Source organism: Notothenia rossii (assembly GCF_949606895.1).
Source record: "Notothenia rossii genome assembly, chromosome: 8".
NCBI classification, from domain to species: Eukaryota; Metazoa; Chordata; class Actinopteri; order Perciformes; family Nototheniidae; genus Notothenia; species Notothenia rossii.
The window spans coordinates 14,218,920-14,236,674 of record NC_136906.1 but is presented as its reverse complement, the minus strand read 5'-3'; the positions used below and the strand labels follow the sequence as shown (position 1 = coordinate 14,236,674).

Below are 17,755 nucleotides of genomic sequence, written 5' to 3'. Positions count from 1 at the left end.
TAATTAATAAAGATAAACTGAAGTTTTTTAGTGGATGAGTAATGCAGATATCACTGTGTAATCATTTGACAGTGAGGGGAATACATCCGGTTTTATTATGAAAACTTTGAGACCGGAAAAACTGTTTTCACCCCGTGAGGGTTGATGCTAACTTTAAATGGAAGCTGCCGCATATACAGTACACGTAATCCTGGCGAGACCTCAAATCATCTTCGAAATATCTATCAAACTATAGATCCTACACATCGACTGGACGTGGATTCTAAGAGTAGAATATACACTTCTCGCTAGAAGTTGAATCAAAAAGCATTTTAATGGCCAAACTATTCCACAATTTAGGATTTTCCAGAGAGGGTTATTTGTAGTGATGTTACGTATTGCGCCGAGGCTTCGGAGCGTGTGTCGAGTAATCCCCGAAGCTTTTTGTGAAGCATGTATCGAGGCTTGTATCGTTTTGGGACAGTGACGTCATCGATGACAAACGAAGCCTCGCTGCCTGTCGATACCACGTGACTGCTTCAGGAAGCGATTCAGATAGGTTGAACCATGGTTGAACCACAACGCTCATAATACCCATGGATGTATAATAAGAACGATATTACCCCTCCTGTACCCGGGTCCGCTGGTGACACGATGGAATTAAAAGAGCTCAGAACCTCACTTATATAGAGGTCGGAACATGTCATAAGTATAAATAGATACAAGCATAAATAAATGTAGGAATAAAAACATGACTGAATAAATACAGGAATAAATATCTTACAGTGTTTTTAGGGAGATTCTTGTGTGTGCTGTGGCTCAGCTGGAAAGCAGTTGACTCACGACCGCAGGGTCCCTGGTTCAACGACTTGTCAATACGTATTTTTTGTTGTTTATAAAAGCTACCGCTAAAGGAGATAATGTAGTTAATAAATGTATTCTTTGATATGGTTTAGCCTTTCTCAGGCTACAACATGGTTAAGTTTATGAATATTAGTAAGGAATACAAATCCCTCTTTGCAATGTTTACCAGCCTCCTTAGGCTTTTCAATCACAATAAACTGGAATAAAAACAATATTGTTAACATGAACATATGATTTAATGCTCGTTGTTTAGATTTATTCTAAGGCTTTACTCGTTGGGAACTCGGTATGAGATATCAGATAAAGCACTGTTGAGATGTCCAATCTCTGCCTGTTTTACACACTTTGACCAACAGGGGGTTTGTGTTCAAATGAAGCCCATGATGAAGCCTCATGAGATGAACCCTTTTGCGAACCAATTGGCTGGAAAGCTTCAAAGCTTCATGAGGCTTCATCTCGCCATCACTAGTTATTTGTGAATAAACGTCCCTCCAGAGCGTTTGCAATCAAGCATGTTGTTTCTTACATGACCACTAGAGCACCTCTTGTGGTCTTGTAAGAAACAACATACACTTTAAAACGTGTTTTAAACCTCTGGGTCTTAATAAGGGCTTGAACAATTGGGCTATATGGTCGTTTTTTGTAGGAGGACAGGCTGGTACGCCGGCACAGTACGATTCAGAAGCTCTGCAATCATAAATAATAATAAATATATATTTTTAAAGCTTAGGTTGTGTTTTGAGCGCACAAAAAAAAGTGCAATTCACTACAAGACAATACAATGTGTCCAAATATAGAAGAGCAAAGGAATAGGAAAGAGTGAGGTTATGTCAATAACTAGTAAGCCAGTTTGAATCCTGAGCTGGCTGAACATGTCTGGCATGTCCTCCCCTGTCTCCCCCTTTCAACTCTAACATCTACAATAAATCACCCAAAAATACCTGAAAAGAATGAACAGTAAAACAAAAACGAATCAATCAAGCTAAAATAAAATAAAAGAACATGATCAAAGTATTTAGGCAACAGTACAGGGTGAACATCTGAAATGGATCATTAAGACTAGCTTTCAACTCTATGGATTTATATTTTTTAAGTCAATTTAAATTAGTTGAGATATCATTTTATTTTAAGTATTTGTATGCATTTTCAATACTTTCGTTTAGTTTGAACTGCATGGATGGATTTTTGGATGACATGTCTTATGTTTTAAACAAAAGGTCAAATTAGATCGAATGTTATTTATGTAGCCCAAAATCACAAGTAATACATTTGTCCCTGTGGGATTTACAGTTTGTACAGATCAACAAAACATGGATTACAGATTAAAAACATAATAAAATGACACCATAGACAACCATAATAATGTGATAGTGTACAAATTAAGGATCCGGGGGGATGTCAAAATGCTTCCTGCATGGTTTTCATGAACTGCAACACTAACATTTTATTTAAAATCCAAAGTAAGAAGCAATGAAGCAAATATATGCACATTTTAAACATGTGAAAACGCCCTTCACCTCTCTCTCCATCAGCCTCATGTTTTGAGTTCAGAGTGTGCAGCCAATTAAGCTGATGAGTGTCTCATTGGACGCAGGTGTGCTGCTCTGATGAGGATAATGATCGGCTAGAGTTTAAAAAGCACCACTGCTCACTCTGAACCATAGGCCTACTGTGAGTCAGTCAGGAAGACAGAGAGCAGCCGACCAGTTTCAGTTATGGAGGCCTTTCATTTTCAGGTTATCCTCCTTGTAGGACTCTGTGTTAGCACCTCTTTTGCTTTCCCGCCGACACAAGATGCTTCGTTTCAGAGCCTTGCGAACACAGGCAGGTCTGAACTCGGGCAGCAGAAGTCTCCGGCTGAGGAACCGCAGCAGGTGAATACCATCAGAGTGACCTGTCATCCAGACTCTTTGGAGATTGTTATCAAAGCCGACATGTTTGCGGTTGGAGCTCCTGTTGATGGTGACGAGATACGCCTTGGAGTAGAGACCAACAACCAGTACTGCAGAGCTACAGCGTCTTCAGCAGATGAGTACAGTATCAGTGTTGGACTTGTGGAGTGCGGCACCAGACACTGGGTAACTTTAAAATATATTTCATTTCAAATATGATTCATTAGCTTCTAGTTTTAAACGTCTACTCTCCACAGGTAACTGAGGACTCTCTGATCTACACAAACCTCCTCATATACTCTCCTGAGGCTTCTCCATATGGTGTTGTTCGAATGGAGGAGGCTGTAATTCCAATTGAATGTCATTACGAAAGGTCTTTGTCTGTTTTTGTTTTTAAAGCTCACATTGTAAAAATCTTTGAGTGGTGTCTGTCTTTTTTTTTTTTTAAATGCATGTTTTCTGTTTCTTAGGAATTACAGTTTGTCCAGTTCTTCACTCAGGCCTACCTGGATCCCCTTCATGTCGACCCAGGCTGCAGTGGAAATGTTGCAGTTTAACTTGAGAATCATGACAAGTGGGTTTTGATAATTATCTCATGTTACGAGTTGTCATGTCTCTATTTGTACTTAGTACTTTTTTCTGTCCGTGTGCAGATGACTGGCAGTACAAAAGAGGCTCTAATGTGTTTCATCTCGGTGAGCCCATCAGCATCGAGGCCTCGGTCAGAATTGGGCATCACATTGGGCTCCGTGTGTTTGTGAGCAGCTGCGTGGCTACACTGAGCCCTGACATGCACTCCAGCCCCAGGCATGCCTTCATTGAAAATGGGTAAGGCTGCAAATTGCTAAATGGCAAAAAGTAAAGTGTTTTTCTGACCCTAGAGGGAGCTGTTGTAATGTGTAAGGCTCTTCAAGTGGTTTAATTCAGACACGAGAAATGCTGACTCGAGTGACAAGTTAATAAAAGATCAGTCATTTAGTGTCGTCTTCAAGTTAGCCATTAGCTAAGGCTTACAGCAGTTTGATTTTAATCTTTGGTATTCTAGTTCTTCATTTCTGTGCCACTATTGGCAAATGCACAGGTCAGATTTATGCAGTTCTGACTCTAAAAAACTACTTCCAGAACTTTCCTAGAGAGGCGAAGTCCCGCCCATCTACTTCCGACCCATGGGACCTTATTTTGGTAAAGTTATGTATTTAAGTCATTGGAGAGAGACAGATTATCTTTCGACCCCGTTTCTATTGTGCAATTCTCTCCCCATTGACTACAATGCATAACTTTTTTCTAAATGAAGTCCCCTGGAAAGGGAGGGACTTCGCCTCTCTATATGACTAGAAATGTTGGCGGTGGAGTTGCATTGTGGGTAATGTAGACTCTGGTTATAGTAGTCAATGAGTGCTAATTTAGTGTTGCTCTTTTTGTTTTTCCTCATCATAGGTGCTTTGTTGACTCTCAGCTTCCAGGCTCAAGGTCTCAATTCTTAGCCAGGACACAGGATGACAAGCTCCACATGTCCATTGATGCCTTCAGATTTTATAATGAGGACAGAGGGGAGGTGAGGCTCTATTAAATTGCCTTAAACATGATTGTGTGTGTGCATGTTGGTCACTGGTCACCATGGGAAAGCGAGCGTTCTCCTCCCTGGGTGCACGTCTGTGGAATCAGCTTCCAGAGAACATACGGACCTCGGCACCACTCTCAGTTATTAGGATATGCCTCAAAACCCACCTGTTCCACACCACATTTTACAGACTGTCCTTTACTTTATTTATTTTTAAACCTTTTTTATGCTCAACCTTTTATTTTTATTTTTATATTTCCTTTTTATCCAATATGCTCCTTTAGATATCTTTTTACTTATTTTTCCTTATAGCTTTGTGAAGCACCTTGAGATGACGTTTGTCTTTTAAAGTGTGCTGTATAAATCAAATGTATTATGTTTCCCTACACCTGCTTTTCTCATAGCTCTACATCACATGTCACCTGTATGCTGTGCCAATAAATAACGCAGATGCACCAAACCAGGCGTGCACTTTTGTGAATGGAAGGTAAGTGAGATCCAGTCTAAAATATGTCAAATTACACACAAGTATTGGTGCTGAATGTTTTTTAATTTATCAGATGGCGGTCCGCTGATGGTAATGACTACTTATGTGGGCAATGCAAAAGACCAGTTGGAGTTGAGCAAACTCCCAGTAAGCCCAACAGCCCGAGCAAGTTTAGGCCTCGAGGGTTTGTGAAGCCAGAAGAGCGTGAACCCCTCTGGAGGAGTGGACAGAAGACCAGTACAGGTGGGGAGCTTGTAGAAACTTGTATGATGAATATTGGCTGCAGACGTTGTCATAATGATCAATTGTGACATGTTTTGGCATAGGTTTTAGACATGATGATGGCTGGGTAACTGAATTAACATGCATTATGCTGGTTTGTGTTAGTGTGGGAACATCAGGCCAGAGTGGGTCCGATGATGGTCTTGCCAGCCAAGCAGAAGAGCCGGCCCATACCTGCAGAGGAGCGTTCTTCCATTCTTGATAAAATCAGCAGACCTACAATGTATGGCAGCCGGTGGAGGGGTGGAATAAACAGAGTTGGTAGGTCAATACCGGTATTGAATTATTCTTTGTTCATTTGAAGCCTTTAACAACCTCTAAATTAAAATTGCCCATGATGAAATCTTAATGTTGAATTGTTTTTCTGTCAAAGATCAGAGGAAAGGACTGCTTCCTGATTCATCATCGACCCAAAACCAGCTGGACGTTCTGACTTTAGCTTTTGAGCAGAATAAAGATGAAGAAGACAAAAGTGGAACAGACAAAGGTTAAATGTGAAAAACCCTTAACCCTTTTTTAAAGGGCACTCTGGAATGCACCTTTTACAGTAACACATTTATTCTGTGACTACAGATGAAGATGCTGAGGAAGTTCCTGAACTTCAAGAAAAAACCTCTCCTGAGGCCCACCTGCAGTCGAAGACAGCGGTGCTGAACAGTACCCACACAGCGGCACTCGATGAAGTCCTCCCAACTGCTGCGGTTACTGTGGCTGTGCCCCCGCTGTCCAACACCACTGCAACAGAATCTGACCTTTCTGAAACAATGGACCCAAAGAATAAATGATTCAAACTTTCATTTGTTTGCTTATTAATGTTGCAATACTCAAGGAAAACTGATGACCTGCTCAAAGCTTAAAAACAATTAAATGCAAACAAAATCGTTTCCTAATTAGCCAAAGTATTCCATATAACGGTGAACATTTAGCGGGGACCTAAAATTGCAATTTTACATCCATGTTCCATGTCTTTGCTTGTTCTTGTCTGCTGCTAAAAATGGTACTACAACATGGCATTTATTTTCTGGGGTGTCATTTAATATAATGACCTGAGCACAGGAGTTCAAAATGTTTAATCCCTATCGGATCACATTTTGATTTTGAGTAGTTCAAAACCAAAAAACAGGATTAGGATCACTTTGATAACCGATCAGGAAATCTAATCCAAGCTTTAATCTGGATCAAAATCTTCAAAATGGGTAGTTCACACCGACAACACAGGATTGGGATCTGTTTGATCCAAAAAAACTGGATTATCCTGATCCCACCAGAGGGGTGTATTACCAGGGCAAAATGTAATTGTCAGTCAATTTAAATAAGACAACGTTTGTTAACTGAATTAATACACAATTTTTAGCCTTCATGGGAAATACATTTTATTTTTCCATTTTTGCTCATGTTGGTGGTGGCCGATTTTTTTTCTTTTTTTTTTTTTTTTCAACCAAATGTTGACAAATGTTTATGCTCAAAGTATCACAAAGATTGTCAATCACAAATGTAATTTAGATTAAAGTAAAAATATCTTCAACAAAAAAAAGTCCATCTGTCATCACCTTTCAAATTAAAAAAATATATATATAAAGAGACATAGATCTCTGCAATTTGGTCTCTTGTCTTCCTTGTATTTTTCATGTCCACTAGATGGCGATCGGTAGGATTAAAGCACTGATATTCAGGATCTAGCAATATAGAAAAATCGTAATCTGGATCAGGGTGATCCTATCCTGAATTACTTTGAACTACAGGGACAAAATCTGGCTGACATGTCAGATGCTGGATCACAAATGGGATTTCAAAATCTGATCTGATTGAGATTAAAAGTTTTGAACTCCTGGGCCCTGAACATTAAGATATAAACAACATTGTCTCATAACTTTGTGTCCAGGCCCATTGGGTTTTTGACTGGAGACTGAATTCTAATAAAGTAGCCAGACCTCTACTAGGGTAGTCAATATGTTTTAGAGGTACAATTTGATGGTTTACAAAGTCCTGAGTTGTTACTTTAGCTTAGCAAATCTATTCACTCCTGTTTTTGGGGACGGATTAAAAAAGTGACAATATGAATTTTTCATAAGTATAGTTTTGGATGCCATTATCTCAAGGCATCTGGGGGAAAAAACTGAAGCAAGACTTTGAAAATATTGGCTCAATGCATTGCAATTGTAGCCATGACATAACACATTTGTTTTTAGACCAAAAAGCCGTGTGGAAGACGAAACTTCCTGGGATGTTTTTTGGTCCCTGCAACAAAGTGCCTGTTGGGACTCAAAGCCAGAAACCAGTGACGCTGTAAAAGTGTCCGTTTTTGTTTCACTTTACAGTGGACTGGAACTGAATCGTACTCATATACCACATTAAAACATACATGCAAAAAATATACTGAATGATGTTGAATAAAATAAAATGGGCCTGCATTTTAAGTTGCTCTCCATTAACTGTAGTATAATATTTCAACATTGACTGATGCATAAGGAATGAAGCATCAGTCTAACTACTAGATGTAAACCGACATGTCAGGTGTGGGCCAATCACATGCAGGTATTTCGGTGTGACGGCAGCTTTAATTCTCATCAGTTAATCAGTAATTGCTTCCAGCTGTCCTCTCCATATGATTAGTCTGCACTGGGAAGTATTTGACATTAAGAGTTTGAACCTTCTGCATCTGATTTAAATTCAGTATGGTTCAGATTTCCTAAATGATCACTTGTTTTACTGGTAGTGTTGTGTGTGTTTGCTTACTTTGCTTTCCTGTTCTGATAAAAGAGCAGAATGGTCACGGCAGCTCGGCCAGCCTCTGTGGCACTGCTGTCACTTTTTACTTTTGGTTTTGCAGACGCCATTCGAACTTTGAGAGATGGACCAATGATCGATACTGAAGGAAAGGAATATAAAACTGCTGCATTAGGGTTTGACACAAAGTCAAATCAGTGAACCACAATTCAATGAGGGATCCACTATCAGCGTACAATGCACAGAAGTGTCCATAATCATTTCGGTAAAGGCTGACTTCTTTAAAAATGAACGCCTTTTGTCTCCATGGGATTTTTTTCTGGGAGAAGTCAAGCATTCACAGAGCAGTCAGTGTCGATCTGTTGCTGCTGGTAACTCTGAATATTTATTTGAAGCTGGACTACAAGACTGTGGCTTCAAAGTGACTGTCTGTTGTTGATGATTAATAGAAGATGCTGGATATATAACTGTGGTTGCTTAAGTGGTAGTTTTGATTTGTTGTGTTTTCAGAAGTGTCTCTGATTTTAGTTATTTTTTATTCTCTAGACATCTAAGGACTCTGTGATCTACTCAAACAAGCTGATAATCTTACTAGTCGTCGGGAAACATGGCATTAAAAGAACGACCCATGCGGTTGTTCCTGTCTCCCATCACTATAAGAGGTGAGATGTTTTTATTGTGTTGTGCAGAGAATCTTTTTTGTGACTTCTTCTTCTCGGCTGACTTTGTTACCTTTCTGGGACAGGACAAAGTTTGATGGAAGTCACTCTCAGCAGCCGCCCATATCTCTCTTCCTGCTGTGTATTCAACAGGTGCTTTCTCTCTCAAGCTGATGAACGGTATGTGAGACCTATCCAGTGTTTCATTGAAGGTTTTTTTTTAAGTGTGCATGTAGTTTGTGGTGGATGAAGTAGTCACACACTTTACCTCAAGAACCAGTATGTAGGATATAGTGGCATCTAGCAGTGATGTTGCAGATTTGAACAGAAAACTGAGGTTACCTACTGTAACCCCAGCTTCTATGAGTAAATGGCGCAGCCCTCTAAGGCTATCGCTATTGGGTAATCCCCCTGCGCCCCCGCGCAGCACTGAAACACTTGTATTCCACGCCCACCCGCAAGGTGGGCCCCACCCTCGGGCCTCCTTCCGGTATAAATAGGAAGGCAGCCCGGCAATCTGCTCCCATACAACATAACTTTTCTTCAGCTATTCGTAGAGCCAGTGGGGCCCAGCGCTTAGAGGGCTGCGCCATTTACTCATAGAAGCTGGGGTTACAGTAGGTAACCTCAGTTCTATTTCGTATATGGCTTCGCCCTCTAAGGCTATCGCTATTGGGTTAAGGGCGAAGCATGATGTAGTCTGCGCCCCACTGGGTCCGCCCGGCACTAGAAGCACAGTCATACCTGCTCAATAACACCCCCCTGCCTGATGTGCCATGCGTAATGGCGCATCACCGTACCTGGAACATAGCAAACATGCCTTTCTTCCCGACGGGGTGAAGGCTGGGAACAATACATACCGGCCGCTGTGAGAAAGTAGAGACGAAAGTCCCACCTTGTCCTGCGATCGTAGTGGGGGAACAGCAGCTCTCTGCGTGCAGACAGGTAGGAGAGTTCCCAGCTGGATTCCTGACGTCACTCACTCTGACCAGGCACTCCGTACAAAGTGTGTCAGAGGAAAAAGGAACATCCCTCCTATAAGAGGAAAAAAAAAAGGGGCCGCTCTCCGTGTGCCGAAAGGCATGAGAGAGGCGCACAGCTGGCTCCCTGACATCACTCACTCCGACAGGACACCCAGTACAGGGTGTGTCAGAGAGGATTGAGAGACATCCCTCAAATAAAAATGAATAAATGAACAGGGGGAAGACCAAGATGCAGCCGTGCAAATATCTTCCACTGACATTCCTCCGTGCAAAGCCGTGGAGGAGGAAATTCCTCTGGTGGAGTGCGCATTGATGTTCTCCGGGGGCTCCACCCCCGAGGAGACATATGCCTGTGACACAGCCTCACAGAGCCAGTGTGACAGCCGTTGTGCAGACAGAGGTTGCCCGATCGAGCGCTCTCTATAGTGCACAAACAGGCGCTGAGAACGGCGCCAGGCCGCCGTGCGCGTCACATAGCAAGACAGCGCGCGCACCGGACAGAGGAGATGAGATGTGGCTTCTTCCTCCGATTTATAAGGAGGCGGAAAAAACCCATCCAGGGTGATCACTCTAAAAGAGCTTGTGATGACCTTTGGCATAAAGGCTGGGTTAGGATGTAGCACAGCCGAACTGCCATCTCCTTGGATCCGGAGGCATGATGGGGCCACCGAGAGAGCGGATAGATCACTCAACCTTTTTGCTGATGTTAGAGCCAAGAGCAGTACTACTTTGGCTGACAACATTTTAAGGGGAACCTGCTCTAAAGTTTCAAATGGGGCTTTGCTTAGTGCTCGTAACACCAAAGCCAGATCCCACTGAGGCGCCAGTGCGCGTGATACCGGTCTGAGTCTTCGTACCCCTTGCAGAAAACGTTTCGTCAGGGGATGACTGAACAACGTCCCGGCTCAGAAAACCATGTGACAAGATGATATGGCAGCCGCATATACCTTGATTGTGCTGAAAGCCAAATTCCTGTCCAACAACAGCTGGAGGAATGACAGCACGTGAGGCAGGGGGCACGTAGTGGGGTCCAGGCTTCTTTCTACACACCAACGCTGGAACGCTGCCCACATGGCTGTGGAGGACGCTCTGGTAGACGCGGCCCTGGCTCCCTGAATGGTGCGTACAACATCTTGAGAGAGACCCAAACTCTCTAAGTGTTCCCGTTCAGGGGCCATGACCATAAGCGCTGGCCTATCACTGGGTGACTGTAGATCGCTCCCTCCACCTGTGAGAGAGCGTCCCCGCGCCACGGAATTTCCCACAGCCTGCCTGACAGCGTACGCTGTAGGAATGGAAACCAGGAAGCGCCCGTGCTCTCTGGGGCAATTAGGATCACTGACAGCCGCTCCTCCTGCACTCGGTCCAGGAACCGAGGAATCAGCGGGACTGGTGGGAAAGCGTACAGCAGCCCCCTGGGCCATGGACGATGTGCGAACGCTCCCACCCCCAGGGGGGGGGAGGTCCCGTGCTGACAGGGAGAACCAGAGGGCGCATTGCGCGTTCCCGCGTGGGGCGAACAGATCCGCCTCCGCCCTCCCGAACCGGCTCCAAACCTGGGCGATCAGCTCGGGACGGAGGCTCCAGTCCTCCTGGCGAGGACCTCCTCTGGACATGAGGTCTGCCCCTTTGTTCAATTCGCCGGGCACATGCAGTGCTCTGATGGAGAGCAGGTGTGCGCGCGCCCAGATCAACAGCCATCTGGCTGTGTTCAGAAGCTGCGCTGAGCGTACTTCTGCCCTGGCGATTGATGTAGGCTGCCGCGACTCTGTTGTCTTTGCGAATCAACACATGCTGATTCTGCAGCAACGAGGCAAAATGCTGAATTACTCTCCGTACGGAGATCAATTCCAGCACGTTTATGTGGAAGGACATGTGAGCCGGCCACTGTCCCCCCACTGCCTGCGACATGCACGTTCCTCCCCACCCTGAGAGAGGTGCGTCTGTGAACACCGAGATGTGTGACGTAACTCTGCCCAGGGCCACACCCGCTGACAGGACGTGGGGACTTTTCCAATATGTTAAGTCTGAACCCACGGACAGAGGGATGGCCACCATGCGCCTCCTCTGTCGCACGGGGTCGATGCGTAGGCGAATGAACCACCTCTGGAGTCTTCTCATGTGAAGGAGACCCAGGAGAATCACCCCGTGGCCGGCTGCCATCATGCCGAGCAGCCGCATCACGGAGAGGGCTGTCACCACGCTGCAGGGTGTGACGCGTCGAAGGAGAACTGTCAGTGCCTCCACTCTCTGCCGTGAGAGTCGCGCTCTCATGAGGGCTGAGTTCAATTCCACACCCAGGTAAACAATACTCTGGGAGGGAAGAGGGCAGCTCTTTTTCCAGTTTATCATGAAACCCAGCTTTGACAGATGCGATATGAGTTGTACCGTCTGTAAAGCCACTTCCTCCCTGGAGCGAGCCATCAGCAGCAGGTCGTCCAGGTAAAATAGTACTCTCATCCCTCCTCTGTGTAGCGGCTGCAATGCCGTCTCTACACACTTTGAAAAGGTGTGAGGAACCAGGGAATAACCGAACGGCGGACGGTTGTACTGGTACGATATTCCCTGGAATGAAAACCGCAGGAATTTCCTGTGTTGTGGGATGATGGGTACGTGGAAGTATGCATCCTTTAGGTCTATAGAGGTGAACCAGTCTCCCTGGTGAACACACTCTAGCACACTTTTGACCGTCAGCATGTGAAAAGGCCTTTTCATTATTGCCTCGTTGACAGCTGACAGATCGAGGATGGGTCTCATTCCCCCCGTCTTTTTCGGGATAAGAAAGTAGCGGGAGTAATACCCCTGATTTTCTTCCCCTTGGGGAACCCTGGAAATAGCCTCTTTCAACAGGAGTTCCCGTAGCTCTGCTTGGAGCGCCCGACACTGTTCTCGGGATGACAGGCGTGTTTCCTGTATCCCGTTGAACTGTGGGGGGGGGGGGGGGGAGGCGAACTGCAGGGTGTACCCTCTGCTGATCAGCCTGCTCATCCATCTGTCCATCAGACACACGCGCTGCCACTCCGAGAAACACTCTGAGAGCGGGCGCACATGCTCGAGATGGGTTGTGGTCGTCATGACGACGAGCCACGCCAGAGCCCTCGCCGCCGCTGCCCGCGAGGCAACCCAAGGTGGGCCTAGAGCGAAAGGACTGTGAGGAAGCCTCCACACGCTGCGTTTCACTCCGACTCTCATCATGAGGCGCGTACACGCTCAGAGGATGAGTTGAGGTGTGTGCAGTGATATCCACATGAGGCGTTACCACGACGCTCATGGGCTTATTGTGACCGTGTGTAGGTGGCGTATCTCGGACAGAGGAATGCCGCGAGGTCTGTGGTTTAATAACCGAAAAGTTATAACCACCAGGTCTCTGCAGCGAACCCTGCTGCCTACTAATCAACAGATTGGAGGCAGCTGGCGTAGTTACTGTGCTCTGCAACTTATTAACCGATAGATTAAAATGTGCCGGCTTTTGTAACGAACCCTGCTGGCTATTAACCGATAGGTCATAGGCAGCTGGTTCACCCAGAGTGGGAGATATGTGAAACACATTTGAAACTGATGACTCAGACAAAAGGTTGGGAAATAAGCTTTCATTTTTATTTCCTTCACACTCCCCCCCAAACCGTCATGGCCGGCTCTGGTTCTTCGGCGGCTCTCGTGGAGCAGACGACGAACGGGAGTACCTCACTCCCCTTTGACCCCCCCTCTTCACTGGTGGGGGGGCGGAGGCGCGGGACGGTGCCCCTGCCGCCGCCGACGGACGAGTCTGATGCCTCGGCTGCGGTTGCTATGAGCGTCTCTCTGCCTGTCGCTGTGGCCGGGTTGGCCGCTGCTACTACTGCTGCCGCTGGTGCCGCTGAGGCTTCTCCGCCGACTTGAGCCAGCCAACGTGCTGGCGGATATCATCCGCCTGCTCCGCTGCCGCCTTCATGGACTCTACCATGGCTAAAAAATGGGGTCCGATCATCCCGGACATCCAGCAAGACCTTCCTGGCCAGCTCTGTAACAGCCGCCTGTTGCAGCCAGAGGTGACGCTGGATCTGCGTCATCCACGCTGCGATCTTCGCTTGGGAGACAGCCACGGATGCGCACAGCGTGAGTGCCGTGCTGGCCGCCTTGCCGATCTCCTCCGCTTCCTCTGGAGCCACGGTGGTGGACCGCTCCACCAGCGTAACCACTGAGTTGGCCAGCAACGCAATGTTATTTTCCGCCGCAGACGCCACATTGGTGCGCCCGGTCAGCCTGGCGGGCGACATACTGGTCCTCTGGGGAGGCCAACGTAGGGCGCCGTCCGGCGATCAAGTTGGCCTGCCTAACTCCAAAAAACGCCGTCAAGCTCGGCTCCAGAGCGGGGTGGTTGGGAAACCCTCCTCAGTGAATCCCTCCACCTTAGTGAAGGGAACAAAGGTGGCCACCGGAGCCCTCAGCGTCCTCGGGTTCGCCGCAGCCCCCTCCTGGTACCTCCTAATGGCTGGGAAGCGCGGCCAGATCGGGTCACTCCTGCCCGTCTGAACCCGGGAAAAAACTCCGGCCATGTCATCCAGAGCCACCCTTTCCCGTCCTGGGGGAACGAGGATACCTCTGCAGGCTGCCGCCTTGCCGATGATCTCCGGCAGCTCCAGCATGATGCCCCCCAACGCCGGCAGCGCCGTGGCAACGGAGGAGGGGACCGCGTGCTCTGCCGCCACACCCGTACTTCACTCCGACCCCGTCTCCCCGTCTCCCCGTCTCCCCCGTCCGGGGGGGAGGGGAGAGCCGCATGGCGAGCCATGGAGGGAGACAGGCTAGGAGTCGTCCGACTCCTGCCCAGCACTCGGCTCCAGAGACAGGTTGTCGTCCCTGTGCTCCTGGACGGGCCAATCGTCCTCCTCAGCCGCAGCAGCTAGAGCATCCGCTCTTCGCTTCCTGTCGGCTGACGGGAGACAGGCACAATGCGAACAAGCGACCTGCTGGCTGAGAGCCGCGTACGCGTGCTCTGGCCCCAGGCAGGATTCGCATATCGCGTGTAGGTCATAGCTCATGATATACCCTGTCTTACATGAGGGACAATCACGGACACAGTTGTTGCTCATGACTTAATTTTCCTGTGCTTCAGTACTGCTGCTGGTTGCTGAAGAAAAGAGGGAGCAGATTGCCGGGCCGCCTTCCCATTCATACCGGAAGGAGGCCCGAGGGTGGGGCCCACCTTACGGGTGGACTACAAGTGTTTCAGTGCTCTGCGGGGACGCAGGGGGATTACCCAATAGTGATAGCCTTAGAGGGCGAAGCCATATACGAAATAGAACCCCTCACCTCTCAATTTCCAGGCATGTTGAAAACTGGAGGTTTTTTTTAATAATATATAATTTATGTATCTTGTTAAAGGAATATCACCCACTCAAGACAATGTGTACATTCATTCCTTACGTTGAATTCTCAAATAATACATAAACAGTGTAGTATTTCGCAGTTCAATTATTATTATTATTATTTTATTTTTAAGAAGGTTTTAGTACACTACTACTAATGGGTCTTTGATTTTCCTGCACAAGTTTTGTAAGACATTGTAATTGGATGTTTTGCTTTTGTTAAATGCGACCACCATTTTAATTAGAAAAAACCCACTGGTCATTGTTTAATACAAAATGAACATTTATATGTGAAGTATTCCATATTTATAAATTGGAGCATTTTCTCAACCAATAAAGAAACATTCAATCCGGGCCCCGCGCCACAAGGGGGCATTGCCCCCTCAGTTGTCTTATTTGCCCCCTCATCTTGAGCATCATTCATCCATCAAAAAGTACAATAAATGTCACAATTATTAAATAACTTTAAGTAATTATTTTCCCCAACACACGTTACTATGTTTAGATCAGATGTGTGGGTCAAGCAACGTGTAAACAAGCCTCAACCCCAAGTGAGCTTGTAGTCTTAATGTTAGCGTGTGTGCTTAGCTGTAAACACAGTCAGATGGGTGACCAAAACGTCCCCGTTTTCCAGGCAAAGTCCCCGTTTTTGGTGGCCGGTACCCGGTTGAAACTCCCGAAAATGTTCCCGTTTTTGAATGTGCGTTAAAAAAAAGAGCAAGGTGAAATAAAATGTTACATGTCAGTAAAAACAGAGTAACAGTGTTGTGCCTTTTTGTAGCGTTAGCGTATTTCTTCTACTACTTCTTCTAATTCAATGTACCTCCCCGCGAGATATTTGACAAAAGAAACTCGGCTAGTAGTGTCAACTAAATCCATAGTATTACAACAAAAGTGCTTTAAACGAGGTAAATTACGAATGTATGTTCTCAATCGCCAAGTATGGGATTGAATATTACATTAGTTTAGATTAGATTTATTGTCACCAGGGGAAATTTCATTTACACAGCTCTGTTGTGGTAATCTGTACTATATAAACCGTATTGGTACAATGAGCGACATCTAGTGGCGGATTGTGGAACATTGATTTTATTTTTATCATGGCAGTTTGACTCTAGCGACAAACCAGGGGACTTTACTTTGAATCTGTGTCTGTCCATTTGGTGTAGTGTTTTATCCAATATTACATTTGGTTTATATATTAGTCACTTTCTTATGAAATGCCAGGTTTTAGGCCTTGGTCTGAACATTCAATCCTGGAAATAAAAAATCAACCAGATACATTTTTCTAGATAGTAAGTAAGTAACATCTGTATAGGAAGACGAGTTAAGGGATAGAGGAGAAAAGGTTATGGTATAATTACAGAGCTAATTTATAAATGGAGGAAATCAATGTTAGTCTGTAAGCCAAAGTGCAGCCATCTAATAATGTACTATCTGTTATTAAAGAACAGAATGAGAGGGGTAAATCCGGAATACAAATAAAGAAGGAAAGATATTGTAGAGCAGTGGGAAGGAAAAAAGCTTGGTGTGTCAATTCATTACATTACAAGTATTTTTCGTTGTTGTGAGAAAAAAAAAATCGCCCCCTCTGATTTTTTAACAGCCCCCTCAGTCATTTCATCCTGGAGCCGGGCCTGACTCATTCACAGTTTCAAAACTCATTACAGAATCACCAAATTCAAAGTTACATGGTTAAATATAATTGATTATACATTTAAATCTACCTAACTTTATGAGTTAAGTCAGGCAATTTTTTGGGGGAAACAATATATAACTGAGAATAAGCAGAAACACAGAAATATGTTGACTTCAATTACGGTAAGTGACGCTTGTGTTTAATTGCAGGGGACTGGACAGGAGAGACGCTCACCAGTGTCTTCTACACCGGAGACGTCCTGCACCTCGAGGCCTCTTACAGCGGTCCTGATGCGGGACACAGACGCATGTTTATCGACGACTGTGTCGCCGCTCTGTCTGCTGACCCGAGATCAGTCCCCAGATACTACTTTATCGAAAACCATGGATAAGACAAGTATAATACAGTATGATACTGATAATTGGCCCTTAAATTGCATTCAAATATAATTGTGTTTCGTCAGGTGCTTCAATGATGCCAAAGAGGACGGATCGAATGCACTTTTCAATCCCAGAACAAGATCTTCTTCTCTTCAGCTGCAGCTCGATGCCTTCCTTATATTAGATTTTTATCACTTGCCAGCTGAAAGCGACCTCTGAAATGCGGAAGAGCAGCCCCGTCAAGAAGGCCTGCAATTATATAAATTCAAGGTGCTTTTATTACTTATTTTGTGAATTGTTGCTCCTTACTGTAATATTGCAAAAGGTTTGTCAGTGTATCATTTACAAAGGCTCATGTTAAAAATTCTTTATAAGCTAAAACTGGTTCAAATTTTTGCTATTAATATTTCTTGCTGCTTAAGTAATCAAGTAACTTAATTAAGGAAACATATTTTTAATGAGGTCTAACGTTTACTGTAAATATAAGGATAAATACTTTCTAAAATGAATTTTCCATGCTGTCTCTGTACAGCCAGATCAATGTACAGTGATGCTTACCTCAGCATTTTGACTGAAACCGTACACATGTGAGAGGAATGTGCTAAATGTAAGCTTTAAGAATATTTTAGAATGTTGACGCTGCCCATGGAATATATGTATACAAATAAATGGTTATTTCAACATTGGATTTGAGTGTAAATGCCCTCAACTCAAAGCGAAAGGAAAACAATGATTTAATTCTGTATACTAATCATCAGATGGATAAATGTCGATGGCATTGATGATGTGTGTCGATGTTGCGACGATGCTTGCTCCAGCAACTCTCCCACCGGTCATACAAACCTCGGAAGTCTGATCCCTGAAGGTAAACTGTAAATCCTACAGTTTTATAACTTTCATAATCTGTGATCTGTCTGTGAAAACTGTCCCAACTAAATATTATTTGACTCTCAC

General features: G+C 45.1%; 1 protein-coding gene and 1 pseudogene across 2 annotated transcripts; both read left to right on the top strand.

Annotated features, from left to right (window-relative positions):
* The first annotated feature begins 2,494 nt into the window (after positions 1 to 2,494).
* On the top strand, positions 2,495 to 5,860 carry LOC307016136 (zona pellucida sperm-binding protein 3-like). The gene is made up of 10 exons (XM_079645170.1): positions 2,495 to 2,921; positions 2,993 to 3,108; positions 3,206 to 3,309; positions 3,389 to 3,563; positions 4,173 to 4,290; positions 4,701 to 4,783; positions 4,857 to 5,026; positions 5,171 to 5,326; positions 5,439 to 5,552; positions 5,639 to 5,860. The coding sequence occupies exons 1-10, from the start codon at positions 2,559 to 2,561 to the stop codon at positions 5,848 to 5,850; spliced, it is 1,611 nt and encodes a 536-aa protein (XP_079501296.1). The 5' UTR covers positions 2,495 to 2,558; the 3' UTR covers positions 5,851 to 5,860.
* A 1,860-nt stretch (positions 5,861 to 7,720) lies between these two features.
* LOC307016135 (zona pellucida sperm-binding protein 3-like) lies at positions 7,721 to 8,458 on the top strand (annotated as a pseudogene). The gene is made up of 2 exons: positions 7,721 to 8,219; positions 8,339 to 8,458. The product of its transcript is annotated as a zona pellucida sperm-binding protein 3-like (transcript).
* Positions 8,459 to 17,755: the final 9,297 nt, after the last annotated feature.